Below are 26,028 nucleotides of genomic sequence, written 5' to 3' on the forward strand. Positions count from 1 at the left end.
GTCTTGCTAATTGCCTATAATTTCCACCTGTTGTCTATCCCATTTGCACAACAGCATGTGAAATTGATTGTCACTCAGTGTTGCTTCCTAAGTGGACAGTTTGATTTCACAGAAGTGTGATTGACTTGGAGTTACATTGTGTTGTTTAAGTGTTCCCTTTATTTTTTTGAGCAGTGTATATACAGTGGATATAAAAAGTCTACACACCCCTGTTAAAATGTCAGGTTTCTGGGCTGTAAAAAAAAATGAGACAAAGATAAAATCATTTCAGAACTTTTTCCACCTTTAATGTGACCTATAAACTGTACCACTCAATTGAAAAACAAACTGAAATCTTTTTTTTTTAGGTAGAGGGAAGAAAAAATATAAAAATAAAAGAATATGGTTGCGTAAGTGTGCACACCCTTAAACTAATACTTTGTTGAAGCACCTTTTGATTTTATTACAGCACAGTCTTTTTGGGTATGGGTCTATCAGCATGGCACATTTTGACTTGGCAAGACTTGCCCACTCTTCTTTGCAAAAACACTCCAAATGTGTCAGATTGCGAGGGCATCTCCTGTGCACAGCCCTCTTCAGATCACCCCACAGATTTTCCATCGGATTCAGGTCTGGGCTCTGGCTGGGCCATTCCAAAACTTTAATCTTCTTCTGGTGAAGCCATTCCTTTGTTGATTTGGATGTATGCTTTGGGTCGTTGTCATGCTGAAAGATGAAGTTCCTCTTCATGTTCAGTTTTCTAGCAGAAGCCTGAAGGTTTTGTGCCAATATTGACTGGAATTTGGAACTGTTCATAATTCCCTCTAGCTTAACTAAGGCCCCAGTTCCAGCTGAAGAAAAACAGCCCCAAAGCATGATGATGCCACCACCATGCTTCACTGTGGGTATGGTGTTCTTTTGGTGATGTGCAGTGTTTTTGGGCCAAACATATCTTTTGGAATTATGGCCAAAAAGTTCAACCTTGGTTTCATCAGACATAACACCCTTTCCCACATGCTTTTGGGAGACTTTAGATGTGTTTTTGCAAAATGTAGCCTGGCTTGGATGTTTTTCTTTGTAAGAAAAGGCTTTCGTCTTGCCACTCTACCCCATAGCCCAGACATATGAAGAATACGGGAGATTGTTGTCACATATACCACTCAGCCAGTACTTGCCAGATATTCCTGCAGCTCCTTTAATGTTGCTGTAGGCCTCTTGGTAGCCTCCCAGACCAGTTTTCTTCTCGTCTTTTCATCAATTTTGAAGGGACGTCCAGTTCTTGGTAATGTCACTGTTGTGCCATATTTTATCCACTTGATGATGACTGTCTTCACTGTGTTCCATGGTATATCTAACGCCTTGGAAATTCTTTTGTACCCTTCTCCTGACTGATACCTTTTAATTAACAATGAGATTCCTCTGATGCTTTGGAAGCTCTCTGTGGACCATGGCTTTTGCTGTGAGATCCGACTAAGAAAATTTCAGGAAAGACCAACTAGAGCAGCAGAACTTTATTTGGGGTTAATCAGAGGCACTTTAAATTATGGCAGGTGTATGCTGACTCCTATTTAACATGATTTTGAATGTGATTGCTTAAAGGGAACCTGTCACCGGGACTTTGTGTATAGAGCTGAGGACATGGGTTGCTAGATGGCCTTAGCACATCCGCAATACCCAGTCCCCATAGCTCTGTGTGCTTTTATTGTGTAATAAAATCGATTTGATACATATGCAAATTAACCTGAGATGAGTCCTGAGTGCTCCTCCTGTTCCTCCTTGCACAAAGGCGGAGGTAGCGGTCCTGCTGCTGGGTTGTTGGCCTCCTCCACGTCTCCCGATGTACTGGCCTGTCTCCTGGTAGCGCCTCCATGCTCTGGACACTACGCTTACAGACACAGCAAACCTTCTTGCCACAGCTCGCATTGATGTGCCATCCTGGATAAGCTGCACTACATGAGCCACTTGTGTGGGTTGTAGACTCCGTCTCATGCTACCACTAGAGTGAAAGCACCGCCAGCATTCAAAAGTGACCAAAACATCAGCCAGGAAGCATAGGAACTGAGAAGTGGTCTGTGGTTACCACCTGCAGAACCACTCCTTTATTGGGGGCGTCTTGCTAATTGCCTATAATTTCCACCTGTTGTCTGTCCCATTTGCACAACAGCATGTGAAATTGATTGTCACTCAGTGTTGCTTCCTAAGTGGACAGTTTGATTTCACAGAAGTGTGATTGACTTGGAGTTACAGTGTGTTGTTTAAGTGGTCCCTTTATTTTTTTGAGCAGATATATATATATATTTTTTTTACACACTAATTTTCTATAGACAGTTATAGTCAGTGAAAAAAAGCCTGACATACCAGTTGACTCACTGGGGGTTCTTTAATAGCCCCTGCGCTGCTGGAGGATGCACCCAATTTAGGGTACTTTCACACTTGTGTTTGATTCCGGCAGGCAGTTCTGTTACCTGAACTGCCTGCCTGATTAGGCAAACTGTATGCAAACGCATGTCATTTTTTCTGACTGATCAGGATCCTGATCAGTCTGAAAAATGCCTGATCAGTCAGAAAAATGCATTGCAATACCAGATCTGTTTTTCCGGTGTCAGGCAAAACGGATCAGGTATTAATTTTTTTCTCATTTTTAAAGGTCTGCGCATGCGCAGGCAAGTCTTCATTTTTTTTTTCCCCGGAGATAAAACCGTAGCAAGCTACGGTTTTATCTTTTGCCTGATCAGTCAAAATGACTGAACTGAAGACATCCTGAACGGATTACTCTCCATTCAGAATGCATGGGGATATGCCTGATCAGTTCTTTTCCAGTATAGAGCCCCTGTGACGGAAAAGAAAAACGCTAGTGTGAAAGTAGCCTTAAGAGAAGGTGTGTGCCTTTTTACAAATTAGACGCATCCTCCGGCAGTCCGTGCTCCTAGTTTGAAACCTACTCCAGTGGTTTAAAGACGTCATTTACGCCTGTTTGGAGGTGCAAATGTTATTGAATCTGCCGGGGGTCGATGGCCATTGGTGAGGACGGTGTGAAAACACGGCCCATATTGTTGCATGGGAGTTTAAAAATTTGCAAAATGGGGTCTTGCCACATGTTTTTTTTTTTTACGCCAAAAACTGGAGTAGTGATCTTAGTAAATGATCTCCATTGACTTATGCCAATTGTGTTGAGTCAGGGTGCAGGAAAAGAAAATCAAAAGAAAGCAACAACAATTAGGTATCTTGGGGAAAAGGGATTAGCCGCGTTGTATCTTTTGTTCCTACTGGGGACAAGAGGTGCCCGGCGGCACTCCTCATGGAAATAAACGTGCATGCCACGGTTGGTCAAGCTTGCATATTTATGCTGGAGTGGGCAGCCACATCCCATGTGTATGGCCAGCATAAGGAAAAGAAATATAAAAGCACACCTCTTCTGCAGACATATGGAACCTCAAAGCATTGGGCAGCACACTGCCATACTCCCATCGCAGAGCACGGATCCGCAGCATCCGGTCATATCTGGAAAGTCATAAGTAGCATGTAAAAATTATGTGGTACGTGGGAAATATTGCCAAACAGTTCCTACCAGTATTTTCAACTTACGTCAACTAAAACCAAGAACATGCATTCCCCCCGTCCAAAAAGACTTTAGGCCGCTTTCACACGACCGTATGGCTTTTTCAGTATTTTGCAGTCTGTTTTTCACTGATCCGTTGTTCCGTTTTTTTTTTTCTTTCCTGTTGTGTTTCCGTATGGCATATACAGTAATAAAATAGAAAAAAAAAATTGGGCTGGGCATAACATTTTCAATGGATGGTTCTGCAAAAATGGAACGGACACGGAGGACATTCCGTTTGTGTTCCGTTTTTTTTTGCGGACCCGTTGACTTGAATGGAGCCACGGAACATTTGCGGGCAATACTAGGACATGTTCTATCTTTCAACGGCCTCTTGCACACAAACGTTTTTTTTTTCCCCCTGTTAACGTTCAGTATACGGAACCATTCATTTCAATGGATCCGGAGAAAAAAAAAAAAAAAAAAAAAAGTATGGGAAGGGGAAGGTATGCCTTCCGTTTCCGTTTTTCTGTTCAAAGATAGAACATGTCCTATTATTGTCTGCATAACGGACAAGGATAGTACTGTTCTATCAGTGGCCAGCTGTTCCGTAAAAAACGGAATGCACACGGACATCATCTGTATTTTTTGCGGACTGCAAAATACTGAAACAGCCATATAGTTGAGTGTAAGAAGAGATTAGAGATACAGTATTATGGCTCAGGCTACAATGTCCAAGTTACTGGCCAGACCAGGACGCCTGGTGAACAGTTTCAATCTCCTGCAGGGATACAGAAATATTCCAGGAATAACTGAACACAAGCCCCTGGAGCCTTTATACGAGATTGTAATGAACACTTTCCTTGCATCACTTCACATCCTATGGCCGGTTTGCGGATTATTACCCAGAGCTATTTAGCAGTCATAGCTGATGGTCTCAGGACAGATCTCAGGGCAAGGTTACCCATGACTCACTGATAAGTCATATTAGGCATTTTCTATGAAGCGTCAGACGGAGCAGCTAATTATAAACTAGAAATTCTAGTATTCCATTGCACAAAAATATCAATTACATTTGAATATGGGCTGCAACACACAAGTCACTTTCCTCATAAAAAACTGCAAAGAAATAGGTAAAAATATGCATCATAGCATTTCTGCCACAAGTTATGAGCGACTTCGGCTATCCAACTTCCAATCACTAAAAAGGCTTTAGTCTGGTCTTCTAACCGGTTCAACAAAGTCATTTAACCCCCATCGACCCCCCCCCCCCCCCCAAACTAGTGCATTTTTTTTCTTTTTTGAAAGATGTAACTTATTTCCAGTCATGTAAATAATTTATGTACTTTTTTTCCTTGATATATGGGCATTTATTTTTATGTCATTATTTTATTTAATAATTATTCATTATTTGTTTTTATTTTATATACCAAGGAAAATGTTTAAAAATATTATAAATTTTACTCACTTCTATAGCGCTAACATATTCCACAGCACAGTACAAGGAAAGCACTGGACCATAGGAATCAAGCGAGCATGAGGACAACACTGGGCCACTAGGCGCAGAACCACAACCAGGAGTCAAACAAATTCCAATTTATTCATAGACGACGCGTTTCGGGATGCATGACCCCTTTATCAAGTCTTTCAGTGAGTGCCTCCGGTCCAGCCGCTCACTGAAAGACTTGATAAAGGCTCATGCTCGCTTGATTCCTATGGTCCAGCGCTTTCCTAGTACTACTACTACTCACCTGATCGGCGGCTTGGCTTCCGCCCAAGGTTATCGGACAAGTTTGGCTGCACAAATCAGTAACATTCTTCAATTGGCCTTCATTGTGGTTGCGCCCAATTTGGTGCAACACAAATAGGAGAGCAAACCACCTCACCTTAATGAGGGCATTGTTAATTGACGTACTCACCCTATGAGAGCCTCTCTTTCCTTCTCTGCCATTATTTACAGCACAGACATCATCAATAGTATATTGTTCTCATTTAGTTTTCATTTTTTGTTAATAACACAATGTGCAACTGACATGTCCCCTTCCAATAACAGTCATTTTGATATAAGTGATATCGAAGCTGTGGTGTGGCGGTTTTTATTTTAATTTTATTTTTTTAATTGTATACTTTAACATGACTTTTATTGCCGATTTCTCCTGTAACTGGGGATGACATATTAGTCCCAGTTATGGGGGAATACAGCCCCTGGAGATATTGTACAAGACTGTACAGCCTCACTGCAGAGCACAAATTGCATGCAGCTGCCATCTATGCAAGCAGATATGTGCCAACCGCCTGAAGGTAGTCAATAGGCAGTCAGCAAGTGGTTAAACGAGTGGACATCTAGCTGACAACCATTCCTATACTATTGTGTACTTCTATTCACTGCTTAACTATATTTTCCTGTTACATGGCTTTATCCTAACACTGCTCTCCTATCATCGGGTTTGTGATTTTTTTTTATAGTTTTATAAATTTATTTTTCCAATTTCAATAATCCTGAAAGCCAAGCAACCTCTGTGCGACTTACAGATAAGCAACAATGCACCGCCGATTTCGTAGAAGAGAGCAATGGCGGAATTTAATTGTTGGTATCAATTCACTGCGGCTTTCTGTCTTTGCTTCATTGCTGTAGTGGGAGAAAAAGAAGAAGAAACAATTAAAACCATCTATTCTGCAGTAATTCCTTCTCCAAGACACACGGACACTGGTATTATTACAGTAATTAGTAATATTTGTACATTAACAACCTAGAATACCCTACCTGTCATCTGGTATTTTGGGGGTCAAAGTCAAAACTTTGAATTAAAGGGAACGTGTCACCAAAAATTGTATCTACCAGTTGAAATCAGACAGAGACGCAGATCTTTTTTTTTCTAATCTGGTTTTATTTTCTGATTGCAGATTTCTTTATTCTATTTCCTGAACATTATTATGGGGGCGGCTATCTTACCTGAACTGATCTTAACTGCATTTAGAAAGTATTAAGAAAATTGCTTTACGGCAGCCCCATGGTCCATAGACACAATGGTCAGGAGGAGACCTCATTGACTTCTATGGAGAGTTTTGTAGCCATGCCCTGTGCAGTGATCATTGTACAAGGAAAGACTAGATAAGCCCTGACAATCACCTATTGTGAATGGAGGATCCTGTCTTATCTGTCATTGTAATCATGCCTGTAATGATATCACCTCTGTGTATAGATAAGCAGGTAACTGCAGTAAAGGCAGTTGGTGAGGAAGTGTTCCTTCCCGACAGTCGGCTGCTTGTTCAGTGAAGGAGACTTCTACGTTTACATGTGGTGATCACCTCTACAGTATAAGGGTCCATTCACAGGTCCGTTGTTTCTTTCCTGATCTGTTCCGTTTTTTGCAGAACAGATCTGGACCAGATCTGTACCCATTAATTTTCAATGGGTCCTGAAAAAAAAAAAAAACAATCGGACAGCTCAATGTCTGATTTTTTTCAGGACCCATTGAAAATGAATGGGTACAGATCTGGTCCAGATCTGTTCCGCAAAAAACGGAACAGATCAGGAAAGAAACAACGGACGTGTGAATGGACCCTAAGGACAAGGGCTCACTATAGTGATCGCTCAGTCTCATACAACTGCATTGTTTCTGGACAGCAGACCGCTGTTTAGACCTCACAATCTGCTGCCCAGAAACCATAACTATTGTACCTGCATAAGGCCTCATGCACATCACCGCTCCGTTTTTTGCGGTCCGCAAAGTGCGGATCTGCAAAACACAGAAGCCGCACTTGTGCCTTCCGCAATTTGCGGAACGGAACAGGCGGCCCATTGTAGAAATACCTATTCTTGTCCGCAAAACGGGGCCATGGAACGGATGCGGACAGCACACTGAGTACTGTCCACATCTTTTGCGGCCCCATTCAAGTGAATGGGTCCGCACCCGAGTAGGGTTGGGCGATATACCGGTATCACGATATACCACGGTATTAAAAAAACGGCGATATGGCGATATCGCTGTTTCCAAAATACCGCGGTATTTTGTGACGTCATCAAAGCGGTCAGCTCACATTGTGCGCTGACCGCTTCTAAACGTGCGCCCGCCCGCCGCTGCACCTTGCATAGCGCTGCCGCTGAGTAACATTACTTCCTCTCGCTCCTGGCCTGGCTCCTTCTTGCTCCGCCTCCCTTAGTCAAGTCTCCACCCACCATCTGACATCATCACCGTCGTCACCCACCGGCTCTATTGTATATGTGGCGATGGCGAATCGATCCCCTGTGTGAGTACTGGTGTCTCTGGAGAGACTTTTCCTGCAGCTGCCTCACTAGTGTGTGCTCTGGTGACGAAATTATAAACTTACTACTTCCCGCAGCGGCCGCCCCGGCTCTCCCTCCTCCTTGCTCCCATATTCAAATCTCTGCCCACCGGCATCTGATGTCAGAATCAGAGCACACAAGCGAGGCAGCCGCGGGAAAGGTATATCGCAAAGTATTACTGCATGTATGGTGGCCTGTGGCCACAAGACCTTATTATAACGCCTCCTTGTGGCCCCCCATACAGTGTAACGCCTCCTTGTGGCCCCCCCATACAGTGTAACGCCTCCTTGTGGCCCCCCCCATACAGTGTAACGCCTCCTTGTGGCCCCCCCCATACAGTGTAACGCCTCCTTGTGGCCCCCCCCATACAGTGTAACGCCTCCTTGTGGCCCCCCCCATACAGTGTAACGCCTCCTTGTGGCCCCCCCCATACAGTGTAACGCCTCCTTGTGGCCCCCCCCATACAGTGTAACGCCTCCTTGTGGCCCCCCCATACAGTGTAACGCCTCCTTGTGGCCCCCCCATACAGTGTAACGCCTCCTTGTGGCCCCCCCATACAGTGTAACGCCTCCTTGTGGCCCCCCCATACAGTGTAACGCCTCCTTGTGGCCCCCCCATACAGTGTAACGCCTCCTTGTGGCCCCCCCATACAGTGTAACGCCTCCTTGTGGCCCCCCCATACAGTGTAACGCCTCCTTGTGGCCCCCCCATACAGTGTAATGCCTCCTTGTGGCCCCCCCATACAGTGTAATGCCTCCTTGTGGCCCCCCCATACAGTGTAATGCCTCCTTGTGGCCCCCCCATACAGTGTAATGCCTCCTTGTGGCCCCCCCATACAGTGTAATGCCTCCTTGTGGCCCCCCCATACAGTGTAATGCCTCCTTGTGGCCCCCCCATACAGTGTAATGCCTCCTTGTGGCCCCCCCATACAGTGTAATGCCTCCTTGTGGCCCCCCCATACAGTGTAACGCCTCCTTGTGGCCCCCCCATACAGTGTAACGCCTCCTTGTGGCCCCCCCATACAGTGTAACGCCTCCTTGTGGCCCCCCCCATACAGTGTAACGCCTCCTTGTGGCCCCCCCATACAGTGTAACGCCTCCTTGTGGCCCCCCCATACAGTGTAACGCCTCCTTGTGGCCCCCCCATACAGTGTAACGCCTCCTTGTGGCCCCCCCCATACAGTGTAACGCCTCCTTGTGGCCCCCCCCATACAGTGTAACGCCTCCTTGTGGCCCCCCCCATACAGTGTAACGCCTCCTTGTGGCTGCCCCCATACAGTGTAACGCCTCCTTGTGGCCCCCCCATACAGTGTAACACCTCCTTGTGGCTGTCCCCATACAGTGTAACGTCTCCTTGTGGCTGCCCCCATACAGTGTAACGTCTCCTTGTGGCTGCCCCCATACAGTATAACGTCTACTTGTGGCCCCCCATACAGTATAACGTCTCCTTGTGGCTCCCCATACAGTATAACGTCTCCTTGTGGCTGCCCCCATACAGTATAATGTCTCCTTGTGGCCCCCCCATACAGTATAACGTCTCCTTGTGGCCGCCCCATACAGTATAATGTCTCCTTGTGGCCCCCCCATACAGTATAACGTCTCCTTGTGGCTGCCCCCATACAGTATAACGTCTCCTTGTGGCCCCCCATACAGTATAACGTCTCCTTGTGGCCCCCCATACAGTATAACGTCTCCTTGTGGCCCCCCATACAGTATAACGTCTCCTTATGGCTGCCCCATACAGTATAACGTCTCCTTGTGTTTTTTTTTCTTTTAAACGGGTATTTATCGCGATATATATCGTTATCGCGATAAATTTTTTAATATCGTTATCGTCTGAATATTTTTGATATCGTCCAACCCTACACCCGAGCCGCAAAAACTGCGGCTCGGATGCATGAGGCCTAAACCACAGGATGAACGTGTGTTTCGCTCGTTGATGGGGTGATCTGCGGCACATTTACACAGGCAGATTGTCGGGAACAAGCGTTTGCAGAAACGTTTATTCCCGATAATCTGCCCGAATATCTAAATCCACCTTAAAGTGATCTGTAGAGGCCAAGAAGTGGCTCCGATTATTAGTGGCCAGTGCAAAACGGCAGGAGTTTCTTATTTTAATATGGATAGTGACATGAAAAATGAAAGACACCGTCATCAAAAATTCTATAAAATTATTTTAAACATAAAAACATGATTTAGACAATAACCTACTTTCTGATGACACATTCTCTTTATGACCACTTGTGATGGATCAGCAGCTTCGAGTGGGATTTTCCTCAAAAGTGGTTACAAATCAAAGCTTTGACTTTAACGCCGAAAATAACAGTATCTTGACGCCAATTTACCCATAGGATAAATTGTACATTTAAGATCTCTGGGACCCACAGCGATCCTGAGAACAGAGGCCTCCATTGGAATAGCTTGTCAGTCTAACACTTCTATGGGACTGACTGAGAAATGGGCATTGACTAGCAAGACTTACGATAATTTACACCAAAAATTGACATAACTAATGTCACAAATCTGCACCAGCTAGATAGTTGGAACAGATTTAATTTATAGCACACTAACAGGCAAAAAAAATAATAAGGTGACAAATTAAAGTGTCAATTAACTTGTACCTTATGGCAGCCACTTTGGACTATGACCGCCATATAAAATGTAAATTCCCCCCCAATGTGTCAGTGCTGGTGGTCACACATGCCCAGTAGATCAGTTCAATGCAAGTGGCAAAGTGATTCCCCATGTGATGCAGGCCGGCCAATAAGAATCCATGCACTAGAAGTGACATTCACCAACACTGACCACATCAGGTGGATCTTCTACGATAAAATAAAAAATAAAAACACCAGGTGGCGCCAAAACAAGTTTAACTTTCGATAAACTGATCAGGCAGGCTGTTCACCGCTGGACCCCACTGGCTATAAAGGGATCCGGATGTTTTCTGGCAAAAACCGCGGCAGCAAAAATTTTTTGTCCATCCAAAAACCACCACTTATGCCGGAAAGCCGCTGGATACCATTACAATCAACGGGATTCGGCAGTGAACAGCAGATTCTGTGATCTCCGGCAGGTTGTCGTCTGTGTCTAATGCCAGTGTGAACCTTCACCGACGGGTGTAGGAGACGTAGTCCTGTGCTGGCAGTTTTAACATCTGGACTTACACATCTGCTTGGTTCTGCTCATACAAAGCCTTCATCTCTTCCAGGACCTGTCTGATTCCATCCTCCTAAAACACATACGGATCCGGTTAACTATTTTTATTTAATCAAACAATGAAACCTCTCCAAAAGACCACCTCGTTGAGAAATCCATTTTCAGTGCCAGTTTGGATGGTCTCAGTTTTCACTGTACTTGACCTTACAGTACATTCGGAGTGCACGACCCCAAGGGTGCATTCACACGTAGTACTTAAAGGGGTTGTCCAGCTTCTTCTATTGATAATATGTCAACTGGAAAACACATTTGCATACGCTTGTGTGAGTAGACCCTAAGGGTGCATTCATGAGGTTGTCAAAACCCACCGCATATACCGCAGCAGATGTTCACTTTGGATGCCACGGACCCACCCGCGACTTAGCTCCATGTAACGGAGACACCTGACACGGTTTCAAGCGGCCCCTGTCCGCAAACCACTCCAAGGGACATGTCCTTTCTTGGGGTGGTTGTGGTCAAACTGCTGGCCTGCAAAATACAGAATTGCCTCCTACTGAAAACAATGGGAGGCAGATGTGCCGAAATTCAGACAGCAAATTCTGCATCAGAGAGGGTAAAATCTGCCCTGGAAGTCCCCAGCATACATCGACATCCTGCAGACTTAGGCCCCTTTCACACGGGCGTTGTGGATTGGGGCCAGATGCGTTCAGGGAAAATGGTGCGATTGAGACACTAAAACAAGTCCGTTTTCACTGCGATTGCGTTCCGTGTTTGCATTTTTTCCGCGCGGGTGCAAAACATTTTAATGCGTTTTGCACTCGCGTGAGAAAATAGTCATGTTTGGTACCCAGACCCGGACTTCTTCACAGAAGTTCGGGTTTGGGTTAGGTGTTGTGTAGATTGTATTATTTTCCCTTATAACATGGTTATAAGGGAAAATAATAGCATTCTGAATACAGAATGCATAGTAAAGTAGGGCTGGAGGGGTTAAAAAAATAAAATAAAATGTAAACTCTCCTTAATCCACTTGTTCGCGCAGCCGGCATCTTTTCTGTCTTCTTAGAGGAATAGGACCTTTGATGTCACTGCGCTCATCACATGGTCCGTCACATGATCTTTTACCATGGTGATGGATCATGTGACGGACCATGTGATGAGCGCAGTGACGTCATCAAAGGTCCTTTCCCTGTGAACAGCAAAGAGGACGACAGAAGAGATGCCGGCTGTGCGAACAAGTGGATGAGGCGAGTTATATTATTTTTTTCTTAACCCCTCCAGCGCTATTGTACTACGCATTCTGTATTCAGAATGCTATTTTCCTTTATAACCATGTTATAAGTGAAAATAATAATGATCGGGTCCTCATCCCGATCGTCACCTAGCAACCGTGCGTGTAAATCGCACCGCATCCGCACTTGCATGCGGATGCTTGCGATTTTCACGCAGTCCCATTCACTTCTATGGGGCCTGCGTTGCGTGAAAAACGCAGAATATAGAACATGCTGCGTTGCGTGAAAATCACCGCCCATGTGCACAGCCCCATAGAAATGAATGGGTCCGGATTCAGTGCGGGTGCAATGTGTTCATGTCACGCATTGCACCCGCGCGGAATACTCGCTCGTGTGAAAGAGGCCTTAAAGGGGTACTCCCATCACAGACAATGGGGGCATATTGCTAGGATATGCGCTCATTGTCTGATAGGTGCGGGTCCCACCTCTGGGACCTGCACCTACAACGAGAACGAAGCGGGGTTGAGCTGTGGCTGGAGGACCCCAGCTTTCCCAGGGTCCATCCACCACCAAGCACTGTTCCCATAGAAGTGAATGGGAGCGCACCGCACACGCACGGCCCCTGCTCCCATTCATTTCTGTCTATAGACAGCACTCAGCTATTTTCGGCGGCCCTATAGAAATGAACGGAGGACGGCTGCGCATGCGCAGTGCGCCCTCTGTTCATTTCCCCTCTCCGTTCTCATTGTGGGTGTGGGTCCCAGCGATATGCATATCCTAGCGATAGGCCCCCATTGTCTGTGATAGGAATACCCCTTTAAAGGGGTTGTACACTTTTTTTTACTTTGATGCGCTATCCTCTGGATAGGTCATGAATATCAGATCAGCAGGGTCTGCCTCCCGCCGATCAGCTGTTTGAAGAGAAAGCAGTGCTCATATGAGAGCCGCTTTCTCTGGATTATCTGCTCGCCGCGGCAATCACAAGTATGGCGTCCCTATTCACTTCTATGGGACGACTCTGTAGTATTCACTTGAACAGACGGAGCCATCCCATAGAAGTGAATGGGGACACCATAAACACCTGATCAATTGCTGCAGCGAGCAGATAATACAGAGAAGGAGGCACTGCTTTATCTTTATACAGCTAATCGGTGGGGGGGTGCCAGGAGTCGGACCCCCGCCAATCGGATATAGATAACCTATCCTGAGGATAGATCGTCAATAGTAAAAAGTGGACAACCCCTTTAAAGGGGTCCCTATAGAGTTCAGCATACACTCCCACTGACTTGATAAGAGATTGCTGCACCCAATCTGCACTCATGTTTATGGTGCCCAGCATTCCAGGGCAGGATAAAGGGAAGGTCCCCAAGATGGGACAGGGCTCCTTCAGTCCCTGGTATACCAGTGTATAAATGGCACATCACAGGATTTTAGGCTCACTAACATTAACCCATGTAATGTGCCCTCCTGGTAGCTCATCAGAAAGTAGCTCCAGACGAACTACAAGTCTCAGCACAGCATACACCATCTGCTGTCTGAGGGATTCATAGGGCGGTCCAGGATTAGAAAAACATGGCGGCTTTCTTCTTAAAACAGCACCACCCCTGTCCGCAGGTTGTATGCAGTATTGCAGCTCTGCCCACTGACTCCACTAGAGCAGAACTGCAGTACCAGACACAACCCATAGTCAGGGGAGGTGCTGTTTTCGGAAGGAAGCAGCCATGGTTTTTCTAATCCTGATCAACCTATGCTCTTATAACAGAACAGATAACATCATGACTGCCGCCATCTCTTCTCTCACCCCCGACTCACGTTAAACGCAGGCAACTGTCCGTCTGAAGCACGCTGCAGCTCCCGGATCAGCTCTATGGCTTTCTCACAGAACATACTCGACCCCTTCCAACTTCCAAGGCAGCAGCTATATTATAACACCCGCCACACAAATGCCACACACAGCTGCACTGCACGGCCAGGGGCGGAGTCTATGAGTCGCGGTCAGACATGTTTACTGCTGGCAAACCTCTGAGTAGTGTTCAAAATGTACAGCTATATAATGCTATAACACTGCCCTGTTTTATCACGTTGAATGCTATACTCTGTCACGACTGTTAGTCCACTTTATGAATACCCTATTATTTTAAGACCCGTCCGAGACTTTGCCCTTATCAAACATGGCTGCCCGGAGTTCCCTCAAGAGCCTGAAGTAGGACCAAAATTGTCAGAGAACGCTGGTGAAATTGGCGCCAAGAATCATCTGACCAATGAGGGAGGGTTTTCGCCCACGGGTAAGGACTACGGTAGCCGAGGAGGACCATTTTTATTAGGAGCTAATGATCGCCCTGGCAGAATTCATGCGTAGCTGGTGGCCGCGGGGTCGCAGGTGAGTCCATGTCACCTGTTGTGTGAAGAACCGCAGTGACGTCATGTAGGGGCTATGATGAGGGGCTGGGCACTGTGCAGATGCCATTGGAGCTGCCGTCATTTCTAATGCTGTCATGGCCTCACAGTATCTGCTGTGAACATCCCAAAAATAATCTTATATTCAGCAAATTCTGTAGTTGGTTATATCAGAGAATATTTATTTAGCAAAACTGTGTCAGGTGCTGCTATGGGGAAAACGCGAGGTTGGCGCTGCTATGGGGGAAACGCGAGGTTGGCGCTGCTATGGGGGAAACGCGAGGTTGGTGCTGCTATGGGGGAAATGCGTGGTTGGCGCTGCTATGGGGGAAACGCGTGGTTGGCGCTGCTATGGGGAAACGCGTGGTTGGCGCTGCTATGGGGAAACGCGTGGTTGGCGCTGCTATGGGGGAAACGCGTGGTTGGCGCTACTATGGGGGAAACGCGTGGTTGGCGCTACTATGGGGGAAACGCGTGGTTGGCGCTGCTATGGGGGAAACGCGTGGTTGGCGCTGCTATGGGGAAACGCGTGGTTGGCGCTGCTATGGGGGAAATGCGTGGTTGGCGCTGCTATGGGGGAAACGCGTGGTTGGCGCTGCTATAGGGGAAACGCGTGGTTGGCGCTGCTATGGGGGAAACGCGTGGTTGGCGCTGCTATGGGGGAAACGCGTGGTTGGCGCTGCTATGGGGGAAACGCGTGGTTGGCGCTGCTATGGGGGAAACGCGTGGTTGGCGCTGCTATGGGGGAAACGCGTGGTTGGCGCTGTTATGGGGGAAACGCGTGGTTGGCGCTGTTATGGGGGAAACGCGTGGTTGGCGCTGTTATGGGGGAAACGCGTGGTTGGCGCTGTTATGGGGGAAACGCGTGGTTGGCGCTGTTATGGGGGAAACGCGTGGTTGGCGCTGTTATGGGGGAAACGTGTGGTTGGCGCTGTTATGAGGGAACTGCGTGGCAGGTGCTGTTACTAGGATCTGGCACTTACCATTGGTCCATCTCGCACATTGTTGGCATATCTCTAGGTGCTGGTCCTACCTCTGGCGTCCACTCCTAACTCCCAAACGGCCCCCTAAAGTGAATGGAGAGCGCCCTATGCCCACACGGACCCCTCCATTTACCACTCTGGGAGCTCCGAACATTGCCGAGCACCGGCTTTTTCCGCCAGTCAGTGGGATTGAGCGCTCGCTTGGCTATTTTTTGGAATTCTTATAGAAGTGAATGGAGAGCATGCGCGGTCTCATTCACTTTGGGAGCGCCTGTTCTGGAGATTGGAGTGGGTCTCAGAGGTGGGACCTACTCCTACCTTATGTTGGGGGCATATCCTACGTGTATGAGATGACACAACCCCTTTAATATTTTGATCATGTTGCCCCCCTCCCTTCTTCTGTCACATGGATTATCACTAAAGTGAAACTACCGCTATATAGAACATAACGTCTCCTTCCCTGATGTAACTTTCATTCGGCGTTTCTTGTTTTCTGTCTTGCGAAAATCATCTTTGTATGATATGCAAATTAGGCAGAAGGTGCCCAGAGGGGCGTTTTTTTTCTTTCAACGATGCCCAGGAACGCCCCCCGTCCAGTGCCCGGGCCCGCCCTCCAGCAGAGCCCAAGCACACCTCTCCTGGGCTGAGACTCCACTCCCCCATCAGCGCCGTTTCCGCCTCCCCTCCGCTACATCACTGACGCACAATAATTTGCCTTCAGCTTTGCCGAGAAATATCGCACAGTACCGAAGACTGCCTGCGCGCTTTATACCCTGCTGAGGGCATCAGCCGCGAATGTGTCACTGGGCATGCGCAAGATTTCTCAGAGGAGCTGAAGACCAGTGTAGGCGGCGTTACCTTGTGTCAGTGACGTAGCGTGGGTGGTGTTAACGGCGCTGATGGGGGAGTGGAGTCTCAGCCCAGGAGAGGTGTGCTTGGGCTCTGCTGGAGGGCGGGCCTGGGCACTGGAGGGGGGCGTTCCTGGGCACCGTTGAAAGAAAATAACGCCCCTCTGGGCACCTTACTGCCTAATTTGCATATCATACAAAGTTGATTTTCGCAAGATAGAAAACAAGAAACGCCGAATGAAAGATACATCAGGGAAGGAGGTGTTCTGTTCTACATGGCGGTAGTTTCACTTTATTTGTGATAATCCATGTGACAGATTTCCTTTAAGTCTTGCTTGATAATTGTATGTTTAAAGTACCTGAGTTTTTTTTTTTTTTTTTTTTTATAAGTTTTTATAATGGCTGTGCTTCTTTGTACAATTATAACTGTGAAGGAATGTGTCTTTTTTGGGCTTCCCTAATTTCTTTTTCAGTAATATTATTCCCTGTTTCGTTAGCACAGCTAGATGCATTTCACTCAGAAGCAGGGTAGTTCCTTCTATGAAATCTGCCATCACTGTACTGAAGTGGCGTCTTTCCTCTTACTTCCTACTAGGTTTATTTTCGGGGCTCACAGAACACATAAGGAGGGGGAGATTACACTTACAGACACACAGGAGGCTCATGTGATGTTCAGAAGCAGTGTGGCAGCATTTATCAGGATCTCAGCTAGCTCTGACACGCACCACTTCCTCTTTGCCATCTTCTGAGTCCCTATTAGGCCTCATGCACACGACCGTTGTGTGTTTTGCGGTCTGCAATTTGCGGAACGGCGCGGACGGCCATTAATATAACTGCCTATTCTTGTCCGCAAAACGGACAAGAATAGGACAGGTTTTATTTTTTTCGCAGACCACGTAACGGAGCAACTCTGTGTGCTGTCCGCATCTTTTGCGGCCCCATTGAAGTGAATGGGTCCACAACCAAGCCCCAAATACTGCGGCTGGGATGCGGACCAAAACAACGGTCGTGTGCATGAGGCCTTAGGCTACTTTCACACTTGCGGCAGAGTGATCCGTCGCCGGAACTGCCTGCCGGATCTTTCCGGTGTCATCCGGCAAAACGGATCCAGCATTTCGGTCTGCGCATCCGGTATTCCGGTATTTTGAATGCCGGATCCGGCACTAATACATTCCTATGGAAAAAAAAGACGGATCCGGCTATCAGGCAAGTGTTCAGTTTTTTTGGCTGGAGATAAAACCATAGCATGCTGCAGTTTGCTCTTTTGCCTGATTAGGCCTCCTGCACACGACCGTTGTGTGCACCCGTGGCCGTTGTGCCGTTTTCCGCTTTTTTTCGCGGACCCATTGACTTTCAATGGGTCCGTGGAAAAATCGGAAAATGCACCGTTTTGCAGCCGCATCCGTGATCCGTGTTTACTGGCCGTGAAAAAAATATGACCTGTCCTATTTTTTTCACGGCCAACGGTTAACAGACCCATTCAAGTCAATGGGTCCGTGAAAGAACACGGATGCACACAAGATTGGCATCCGTGTCCGTGATCCGTGGCCGTAGGTTAGTTTTTATACAGACGGATCCGAAGATCCGTCTGCATAAAAGCTTTTTCAAAGCTGAGTTTTCACTTCGTGAAAACTCAGAACCGACAGTATATTCTAACACAGAAGCGTTCCCATGGTGATGGGGACGCTTCTAGTTAGAATACACTACAAACTTTGTACAAGACTGCCCCCTGCTGCCTGGCAGCACCCGATCTCTTACAGGGGGCCGTGATCAGCACAATTAACCCCTTCAGGTGCCGCACCTGAAGGGGTTAATTGTGCTGATCACGGCCCCCTATAAGAGATCAGGGCTGCCAGGCAGCAGGGGGCAGACCCTCCCCCCCCTCCCCAGTTTAAATATCATTGGTGGCCAGTGCGGCCCCACCCCCCCTCCCTCTATTGTAATTATTCGTTGGTGGCACAGTGTGCGCCCCCCCCCCCTTCCTCTATTGTAATAATTCGTTGGTGGCACAGTGTGCGCCCCCCATCGGCCCCCCCTCCCTCTATAGCATTAACAACATTGGTGGCCAGTGTGCGGCCTCCCATCTCCCCCCCCCCCCCCCATCATTGGTGGCAGCGGAGTTCCGATCGGAGTCCCAGTTTAATCGCTGGGGCTCCGATCGGTAACCATGGCAACCAGGACGCTGGTTGCCATGGTTACTTAGCAATAGTACAATAGTAGAAGATTCATACTTACCGGCTGCTGCGATGTTCGTGTCCGGCCGGGAGCTCCACCTACTGGTAAGTGTCATTGCTAAATGAACTGTCACTTACCAGTAGGGGGAGCTCCCGGCCGGAAGCAGACATCGCAGCTCCCAGGTAAGTATGAATCTTTTACTATTGTACTATTGCTAGTAATGATCGGGGGGGGGGGGGGGGGAAGGGTAGATGGGAGGCCGCACACTGGCCACCAATGTTGTTAATGCTATAGAGGGAGGGGGGCCAATGGGGGGCGCACACTGTGCCACCAACGATTACAATAGAGGGAGGAAGGGGGGGGGCGCACACTGTGCCACCAACGAATTATTACAATAGAGGGAGGAAGGGGGGGGGGGCGCACACTGTGCCACCAACGATTTATTACAATAGAGGGAGGAAGGGGGGGGGGGGGGGGGGGGGCGCACACTGTGCCACCAAGGAATTATTACAATAGAGGGAGGAAGGGGGGGCCGCACTGGCCACCAATGATATTCAAACTGGGGAGGGGGGAGGGGGGGGGTCTGCCCCCTGCTGCCTGGCAGCCCTGATCTCTTACAGGGGGATATGATAGCACAATTAAACCCTTCAGGTGCGGCACCTGAAGGGTTAATTGTGCTGATCACAGCCCCCTGTAAGAGATCGGATGCTGCTAGGCAGCAGGGGGCAGTCATGTACACAGTTTGTAGTATATTCTAACTAGAAGCGTCCCCATCACCATGGGAACGCCTCTGTGTTAGAATATACTGTCGGAAATGAGGTTTCACGATCTAACTCATATCCGACAGTATATTCTAACATAGAGGCGTTCCCATGGTGATGGGGACGCTTCAAGTTAAAATATACCATCGGATTGGAGAAAACTCCGATCCAATGGTATAAAAGGGACTCCAGACTTTACATTGAAAGTCAATGGGGACGGATCCGTTTGAAATGGCACCATATTGTGTCAACGTCAAACGGATCCGTCCCCATTGACTTGCATTGTAATTCAGGACGGATCCGTTTGGCTCCGCACGGCCAGGCGGACACCAAAACGACTTTTTTTTCATGTCCGTGGATCCTCCAAAAATCAAGGAAGACCCACGGACGAAAAAACGGTCACGGATCACGGAAAAACGGGACCCGTTTTTGCGGACCGCAAAAAATACGTTCGTGTGCAGGAGGCCTTAGTCAAAATGACTGAACTGAAGACATCCTGATGCATCCTGAACGGATTGCTCTCCATTCAGAATGCATGGGGATATACCTGATCAGTTCTTTTCCGGCATTGAGCTCTTTTGGCAGAACTCAGTGCTAGAAAAACGCTAGTGTGAAAGTACCCTTAGGCCTCATGCACACGACCGTTGTGTGCATCCGCGGCCGTTGTTCCATTTTCCACTTTTTTTCGCGGACCCATTGACTTTCAATGGGTCCGTGGAAAAATCGGAAAATGCACCGTTTGGCTTCCGCGTCCGTGATCCGTTTTTCCAGTCCGTGAAAAAAAATAAGACCTGTACTATTTTTTTCACGGACCCATTCAAGTCAATGGGTCCGTGAAAAATCGCGGATGCACACAAGATAGTCATCCGCGTCCGTGATCCGTGTCCATTTTTCCTATCATTTTCAATGCAAACTTGACTTATTTTTTTTTTTTCACTTTTCATGTCCGTGGATCCTCCAAAAATCAAGGAAGACCCACGGAAGAAAAAACGGACACGGATCACGGAACTACGGAACCCGTTTTTGCGGACTGCAAAAAAAAAACGGTCGTGTGCATGAGGCCTTAGGCTGGGTTCACACGGGCGTTGCGGGAACATGCGTGATTTTTCCCTGCGAGTGCAAAGCGTTTTAATGCGTTTTCCACGTGCGTGAGAAAAATCGGCATGTTTGGTACCCAGACCCGAACCTGGACTTCTTCACAGAAGTTCGGGCTTGGGATCGGTGTTCTGTAGATTTTATTATTTTCCCTTAAAACATGGTTATAAGGGAAAATAATAGCATTCTTCATACAGAATGCTTAGTAAAATAAGGATGGAGTGGTTAATCCATTTGTTCGCGCAGCCCCGCTTCTCTTCTTTCTTCTTATTTGAGGAAAAGGACCTGTGGTGACATCACTGCGCTCATCACATGATCCATCACCATGGTGATGGATCATGTGATGAGCGCAGTGAGGTCACCACAGGTCCTTTTCCTCCTGGACAGGAAAGAAGAAGACAGAAGAGATGCTGGCTGCGCGAACAAGTGGATGAGGTGAGTTAAATTATTATTGTTATTTTTTTAACCCCTCCAGCCCTATTTTACTATGCATTCTGTATTATTAAGAATGCTATTATAAGAATGCTATTATTTTCCCTTATAACCATGTTATAAGGGAAAATAATGATCGGGTCCCCATCCCAATCATCTCCTAGCAACCGTGCGTGAAAATCGCACCGCATCCGCACTTGCGATTTTCAAGCAGCCCCATTCACTTCTATGGGGCCTGCGTTGCGTGGAAAACGCACAATATAGAGCATGCTGCGATTTTCATGCAACGCACAAGTGATGCTTGAAAATCACCGCTCATGTGCACAGCCCCATTGAAATGAATGGGTAGGGATTCAGTGCGGGTGCAATGCGTTCACGTTACGCATTGCATCCGTGCGGAAATCTCGCTCGTGTGAAAGAGGCCTTACTAGGGAGAGATTTTTCCTGACAACAAGCAGTGGACTCCAACTTAGATGGAAGTGAGACCCCTAGTGGTCATGACTGGAAGTGAGACCCCTAGTGGTCATGATTTTACAGCTGTTTTTCAGGTGGATGCAGGCAGATGTTTTACCTCTTGTTACCACAACACCTGTGTCAGTCCCACAATGACTTGTATGCAGCGATGGCTTTTATGAGTGGCAGTTGTTTATCCCTAGTATAAAGCATTTGCATGGTTAGATGTGCATTTCTTTGCAGTATATTTTTTAGAAGGTAGATGGCGATAGAGTCATACTGTTAACAGGTCATCATGCTGTATTGCATATTTAGGCCTCCTGCACAAGAACGTGTGCGGCCCGCAAATTGAGTGCCGCAATGCACGAACACCGACCGTGGGGCAGCCGCATCCGACGGTCCGCACGGCAAAAAAGTAGTGCATGCGCTACTTTTTGCGGTGCAGAGGCACGGCCAGAAACACCATGGAAGCACTCCGTAGTGCTTCCGTGGGGTTCCGATCCGTGCCTCCGTTCCGCATCCATGATTTGGAATGCACACGGCCGGTGCCAGTGTATTGCGGACCCGCTGTATGCGGGCCGCAATACGGCCATGGGGGGCACACGGTCGTGTGCATGTAGCCTTAGGGCGAGAGCTGCATTTACCTGCATTAACCTTCTAGTGTGATCGTTCATCCTCATACCGATTTATGTTTATACTGATGATCTGTTATTTATCGGGCTCGCCAGAAAGCACAATAATGCGGTGAACGAGCACTTGCACATTCATTGGGTGATCACAGGCGACTCTACACAGGGCGGCTTTCAGGCCTCTTCACATTTTTTTGTGCCCGTTTGGCGTCTGTGTTTCATCCATGAAGATGTCTGTGAAGGATCCATGTTTGGCCTGTGTGTCCGTTTTTGTCCTCCGTTTGTCATCCATATTCCACGGGCACTGCTCAGCGGAAAACTAATTTCCAGAGCGTCTCCTACCAGTGGTCCATGAAAAGTGGACCAAACGCGAATGCCATCTGTGTGGTGTCAGTGGTTTTTCACAGACCCATAGACTTCAGAGGACGTGTCTGGTCCGCATCATGGACCAAACTATGCATGTCTCCATGATATTCCTTCCCTGACCCATGGGAAGCGTGAACAAACATTAAAATCAACGGGTGCTGTCTGCAGAAAATGCGGGTAGCCCATGTCTGTGGAAATGTGAACGAGGCCTCAGGAACAAGCATTTCTACAAACGCTCACCCCCGATACGATAATTGACCCAGTGATCGGTCCATGTAAAGTGACCTTGATTCCACATCTTTGTGCATTACCTCCTCATTTCAAGCATGGTGTCCCCCATGGTGCTGCTCTTCTGGTTTCGTGTGTCATGTTTGCAGGGAAAGTCAGCTTTAGGCCCATTGCACACGACCGTCTGGCTTTTTCAGCATTTTGCGGTCCGCAAAAAACAGATCCGGCGGCACGGTGCACTAGAGGCAGCACGGATCCGGCAGGCTGTTCCCCCGTCGGAGAAGGCTGCCGCTAGTGTGAAAATAGCCTTATGCTGCTGTTCTGCCTCCTTGAGGCCCCATAGCTCCAAAATATGGCCATGTGCCTCTGTACATGTTAGGGTGCATTCACACAACCGTATGTATTTTGAGGTCCGCAAAACATGGATCCGCAAAAAATACGGACGACTACCTTGTAACATTCGTGTTGCATCCATTTTTTTTGCAGTCCATTGTAACAATGCCTATCCTTGTCCGCAAAACGGACAAGAATAGGACATGTCCTATCTTTATTGCTGTCCACATTTTTTGCGGCCCCATTGAAGTGAATGGATCCGCATCCGACCCGCAAAAAATGCTGATCGGATGCAGACCAAAAATGCAGTCATGTGAATGCACCATTGGGGCCCATTCACACGACAGTATATTTCCGTCCGTATCAGTCCTACCGTTCTGTGGCTGTGCAAAAAAAGCTAGAACGTGTCCTATTCTTGTCTGTAATGCCTACAAGGATAGACATTTCTTCACAGGAGAAAGACGATCCGATCCGCAAAATGCAGAACACACACGGCTGGTATCCGAGTTTTGCGGACTGCAAAAATGGATACGGTTGTGTGAATGAGCCTTTAGACTGTTGTCAGAGGGACTGTGTAGTGTGTATGGGGGGCTCCCAACTGTCAGGGGAGAGTAGGATGAGGTGTCTGGCAGTGGCTTTCTTCTCTCCCCTCTGAAAACACATACATGCTTAGCTTGTGCGTTGTGGCTCTCCGGTTTTGAGATCCGTCAGAGGATATTAAACGGATCCATTCCAGTTAATGCATCCGTTTCAGCTGAACAAACCGGATCCGGTATGAAAAAGATTGTAAGGCCTCTTTCAGACGACAGTTTTTTTTTTTTTTGTTTTTTTTCCGTTTACGGGCAGTTTTTTGCTTTCCGTATACAGAACCATCAATTTCAATGGAAATGCATCCGTATGTGTTCCGTATCCATTCCGTTTTTGCGGAACCATCTATTGAAAATGTTATGCTCAGCCCAATTTTTTTTCTATGTAATTACTGTATATGCCATACGGAAAAACAGAACAGAAATATGAAACGGAAACACAACCGAAAGAAAAAATGGAAAAACGGATCCGTGAAAAACGGACCGCAAAACACTGAAAAAGCCATACGGTAGTGTAAAAGAGGCCTAAGTCAATGGGCGCCAAATCCCCCAAAATATCATGTAGATCATTTATAATAAAAGTAAACAATATCTTTATTGATCAAATACTATAAAAATATTATAAAAATAGCCACACAAAAAGATGGAAATTCGGAACACCGCGGAGGATCATTAGGCTAAAAATAACTGACACCTCACAAATTACAAGGAAGTCAAAATAACATGCCAGAAGAAAGCGGGCCCCGGCCACTTGTAGTGTCCCACTCCAGACACGTTTTACTGTTGCTTCATCCAGGGGCGCTGTTGCATCTTGTGGCCACCAGGTGTCTCTGCTGTTGCAAATTTCCATCTTTTTGTGTGGTGCTTTTTATTGTATTTTGATAGTATATGATCAATAAAGATTGTGTGTGTATTTTTAAATATAAATGGTCTACATGATTTCTTGTATATATGTAGATTGCTGCTGCCAAGGGGTTCGTACAGTCTGCTGTAAATGTACGACGCAGTGTATTATAGCAGACGCCCTTCCGCAGAAGCCGGGATTGGTAGAGCTAACTACCTGCATGTCATCCCCTGAAGACGCCGAGTACACGGCGAAACGTGTAGTTCAGGGATTTAGAGGTAGGGACCCTGTAGTGGGAAATTGTATCTAGATAGTGTTAGACATAGAGAATTTGCAGAGTTTGGAGACTCGAGGGGTGGTCATATCCCGCCCTGAGAAGTCCAGTCAGGACATACATCATATAATAAACATGAGATAGCTCCCGAACCCTGATCTCCCTGAGGAACTTTAAGTCAGTTCCCAAGAAGTATATGTTTTTTAAGAGTGAATAATAAAGATATAATTTTATGATTACTAGTCAGAGAGGCTGCAAAAGTCATGCTAAGGTCCGAGTGACCATTTAAAGGGAACCTGTCACCAGGATTTTGTGTATAGAGCTGAGGACATGGGTTGCTAGATGGCCCCTAGCACATCCGCAATACCCAGTCCCCATAGCTCTGTGTGCTTTTATTGTGTAACATAAAACGATTTGATACATATGCAAATTACCCTGAGATGAGTCAGAGCTTGAAAATATGACTCTTCTCTGGTCACACAAGTAAGATATGACTCTCTTATGTTAATTTGCATATGTATCAAATCTGTTTTTTTTACACAATAAAAGCACACAGAGCTATGGGGACTGGGTATTGCGGATGTGCTAGCGGCCATCTTGCAACCCATGTCCTCAGCTCTATAACCAAAATCCCGGTGACAGGTTCCCTTTAATCATTCAGTATAATAAATATAGCGTCGCAACCTCCTGAGGGATCCTTTGTTTGTTGAATAAATAACTAACAATAGTAACACTCTGCATGAGCGATCAAGCAAATGTGTGTTAAGTCCCTTAGTGCGACTTAAAAATGTACAAAAGAAGTTTAATAAAAAAGAAACTAAGAAAATACCTCCCCTCCCACGTATAATCTTTATTGCCGTGTCTGTAATGACCCAAACTGTACAATTATCATGTTATTTATCCAAAATAGTGAACTCGAATTCCATTAAAAAATAAAAAAAAATTTTTTTTTGCAGAAAAGCTGTTATTTTTATCCTGCTTTCCAAAGAATGCAATGAAAAGTGATCAAAAACTTGTAAGTTCTTCAGAATGGTACCAATGAAATGCCAACTCTTCCCGCAGAAAACAGATATACCGTAATAATAGTGTCTAAAAGAAAGGCAGTGTACACGTAGGCAGACCGTCCTAAACTGCACCAGATTTATCACAGTGGTTGATGCCGGATGATCTGTTGCATCTTCTAGTCTAAGTTTACACCACCAAGTTGGCTTGATATTGCTCCAAAAATGTCCAGAAATTTTGGCTAATTTTTTGGCGCAGAGAGACCGTTTTGGTCAAACCTCCTTTCTAGTGAAACCACCCTCCTTCTGCAAAGCGACGCCTGCTTGTCGGTTGAGAAGATATTGCTGGTGGCAGTTGAAGATTTAAACTGAGCACGTGTGACCAGCTTGGTGAGGTGGACTGAGAAATAAGGAAAAAAACAAACAGCAGGTG

At 46.8% G+C, this 26,028-nt stretch overlaps 2 protein-coding genes across 4 annotated transcripts in view; one reads left to right on the plus strand and one right to left on the minus strand.

Annotated features, from left to right (window-relative positions):
* The window catches only part of GINS1 (GINS complex subunit 1), a 43,618-nt gene extending 29,476 nt beyond the window's left edge, over window positions 1–14,142 (minus strand). For both annotated transcript variants that reach the window (XM_040429651.1, XM_040429649.1), the window contains exons 1-4: window positions 14,002–14,142; window positions 10,969–11,033; window positions 6,048–6,146; window positions 3,390–3,480 (exon numbers count right to left, since the gene is read on the minus strand). In XM_040429651.1, coding sequence (XP_040285585.1) covers window positions 3,390–3,480; window positions 6,048–6,146; window positions 10,969–11,033; window positions 14,002–14,076 — 330 coding nt within the window. In that variant the 5' untranslated portion in view covers window positions 14,077–14,142. The remainder of the gene's footprint in view (window positions 1–3,389; window positions 3,481–6,047; window positions 6,147–10,968; window positions 11,034–14,001) is intronic.
* Window positions 14,143–14,355: 213 nt separating this feature from the next.
* Window positions 14,356–26,028, plus strand: part of ABHD12 (abhydrolase domain containing 12, lysophospholipase) — a 112,515-nt gene continuing 100,842 nt past the window's right edge. The window contains exon 1 of one of the 2 annotated variants that reach the window (XM_040429648.1): window positions 14,356–14,474. Coding sequence is in view for 1 of the 2 variants with exons in the window: in XM_040429647.1 (XP_040285581.1) it covers window positions 14,520–14,569 (50 nt within the window). In the remaining variant the exon portion in view is untranslated. Of the gene's footprint in view, window positions 14,570–26,028 lie in introns of both variants that reach the window. The other variant, XM_040429647.1, reaches the window with a different exon arrangement.

The sequence above is a fragment of the Bufo bufo genome, chromosome 4 (assembly GCF_905171765.1).
Source record: "Bufo bufo chromosome 4, aBufBuf1.1, whole genome shotgun sequence".
In the NCBI taxonomy this organism is placed as follows: Eukaryota; Metazoa; Chordata; class Amphibia; order Anura; family Bufonidae; genus Bufo; species Bufo bufo.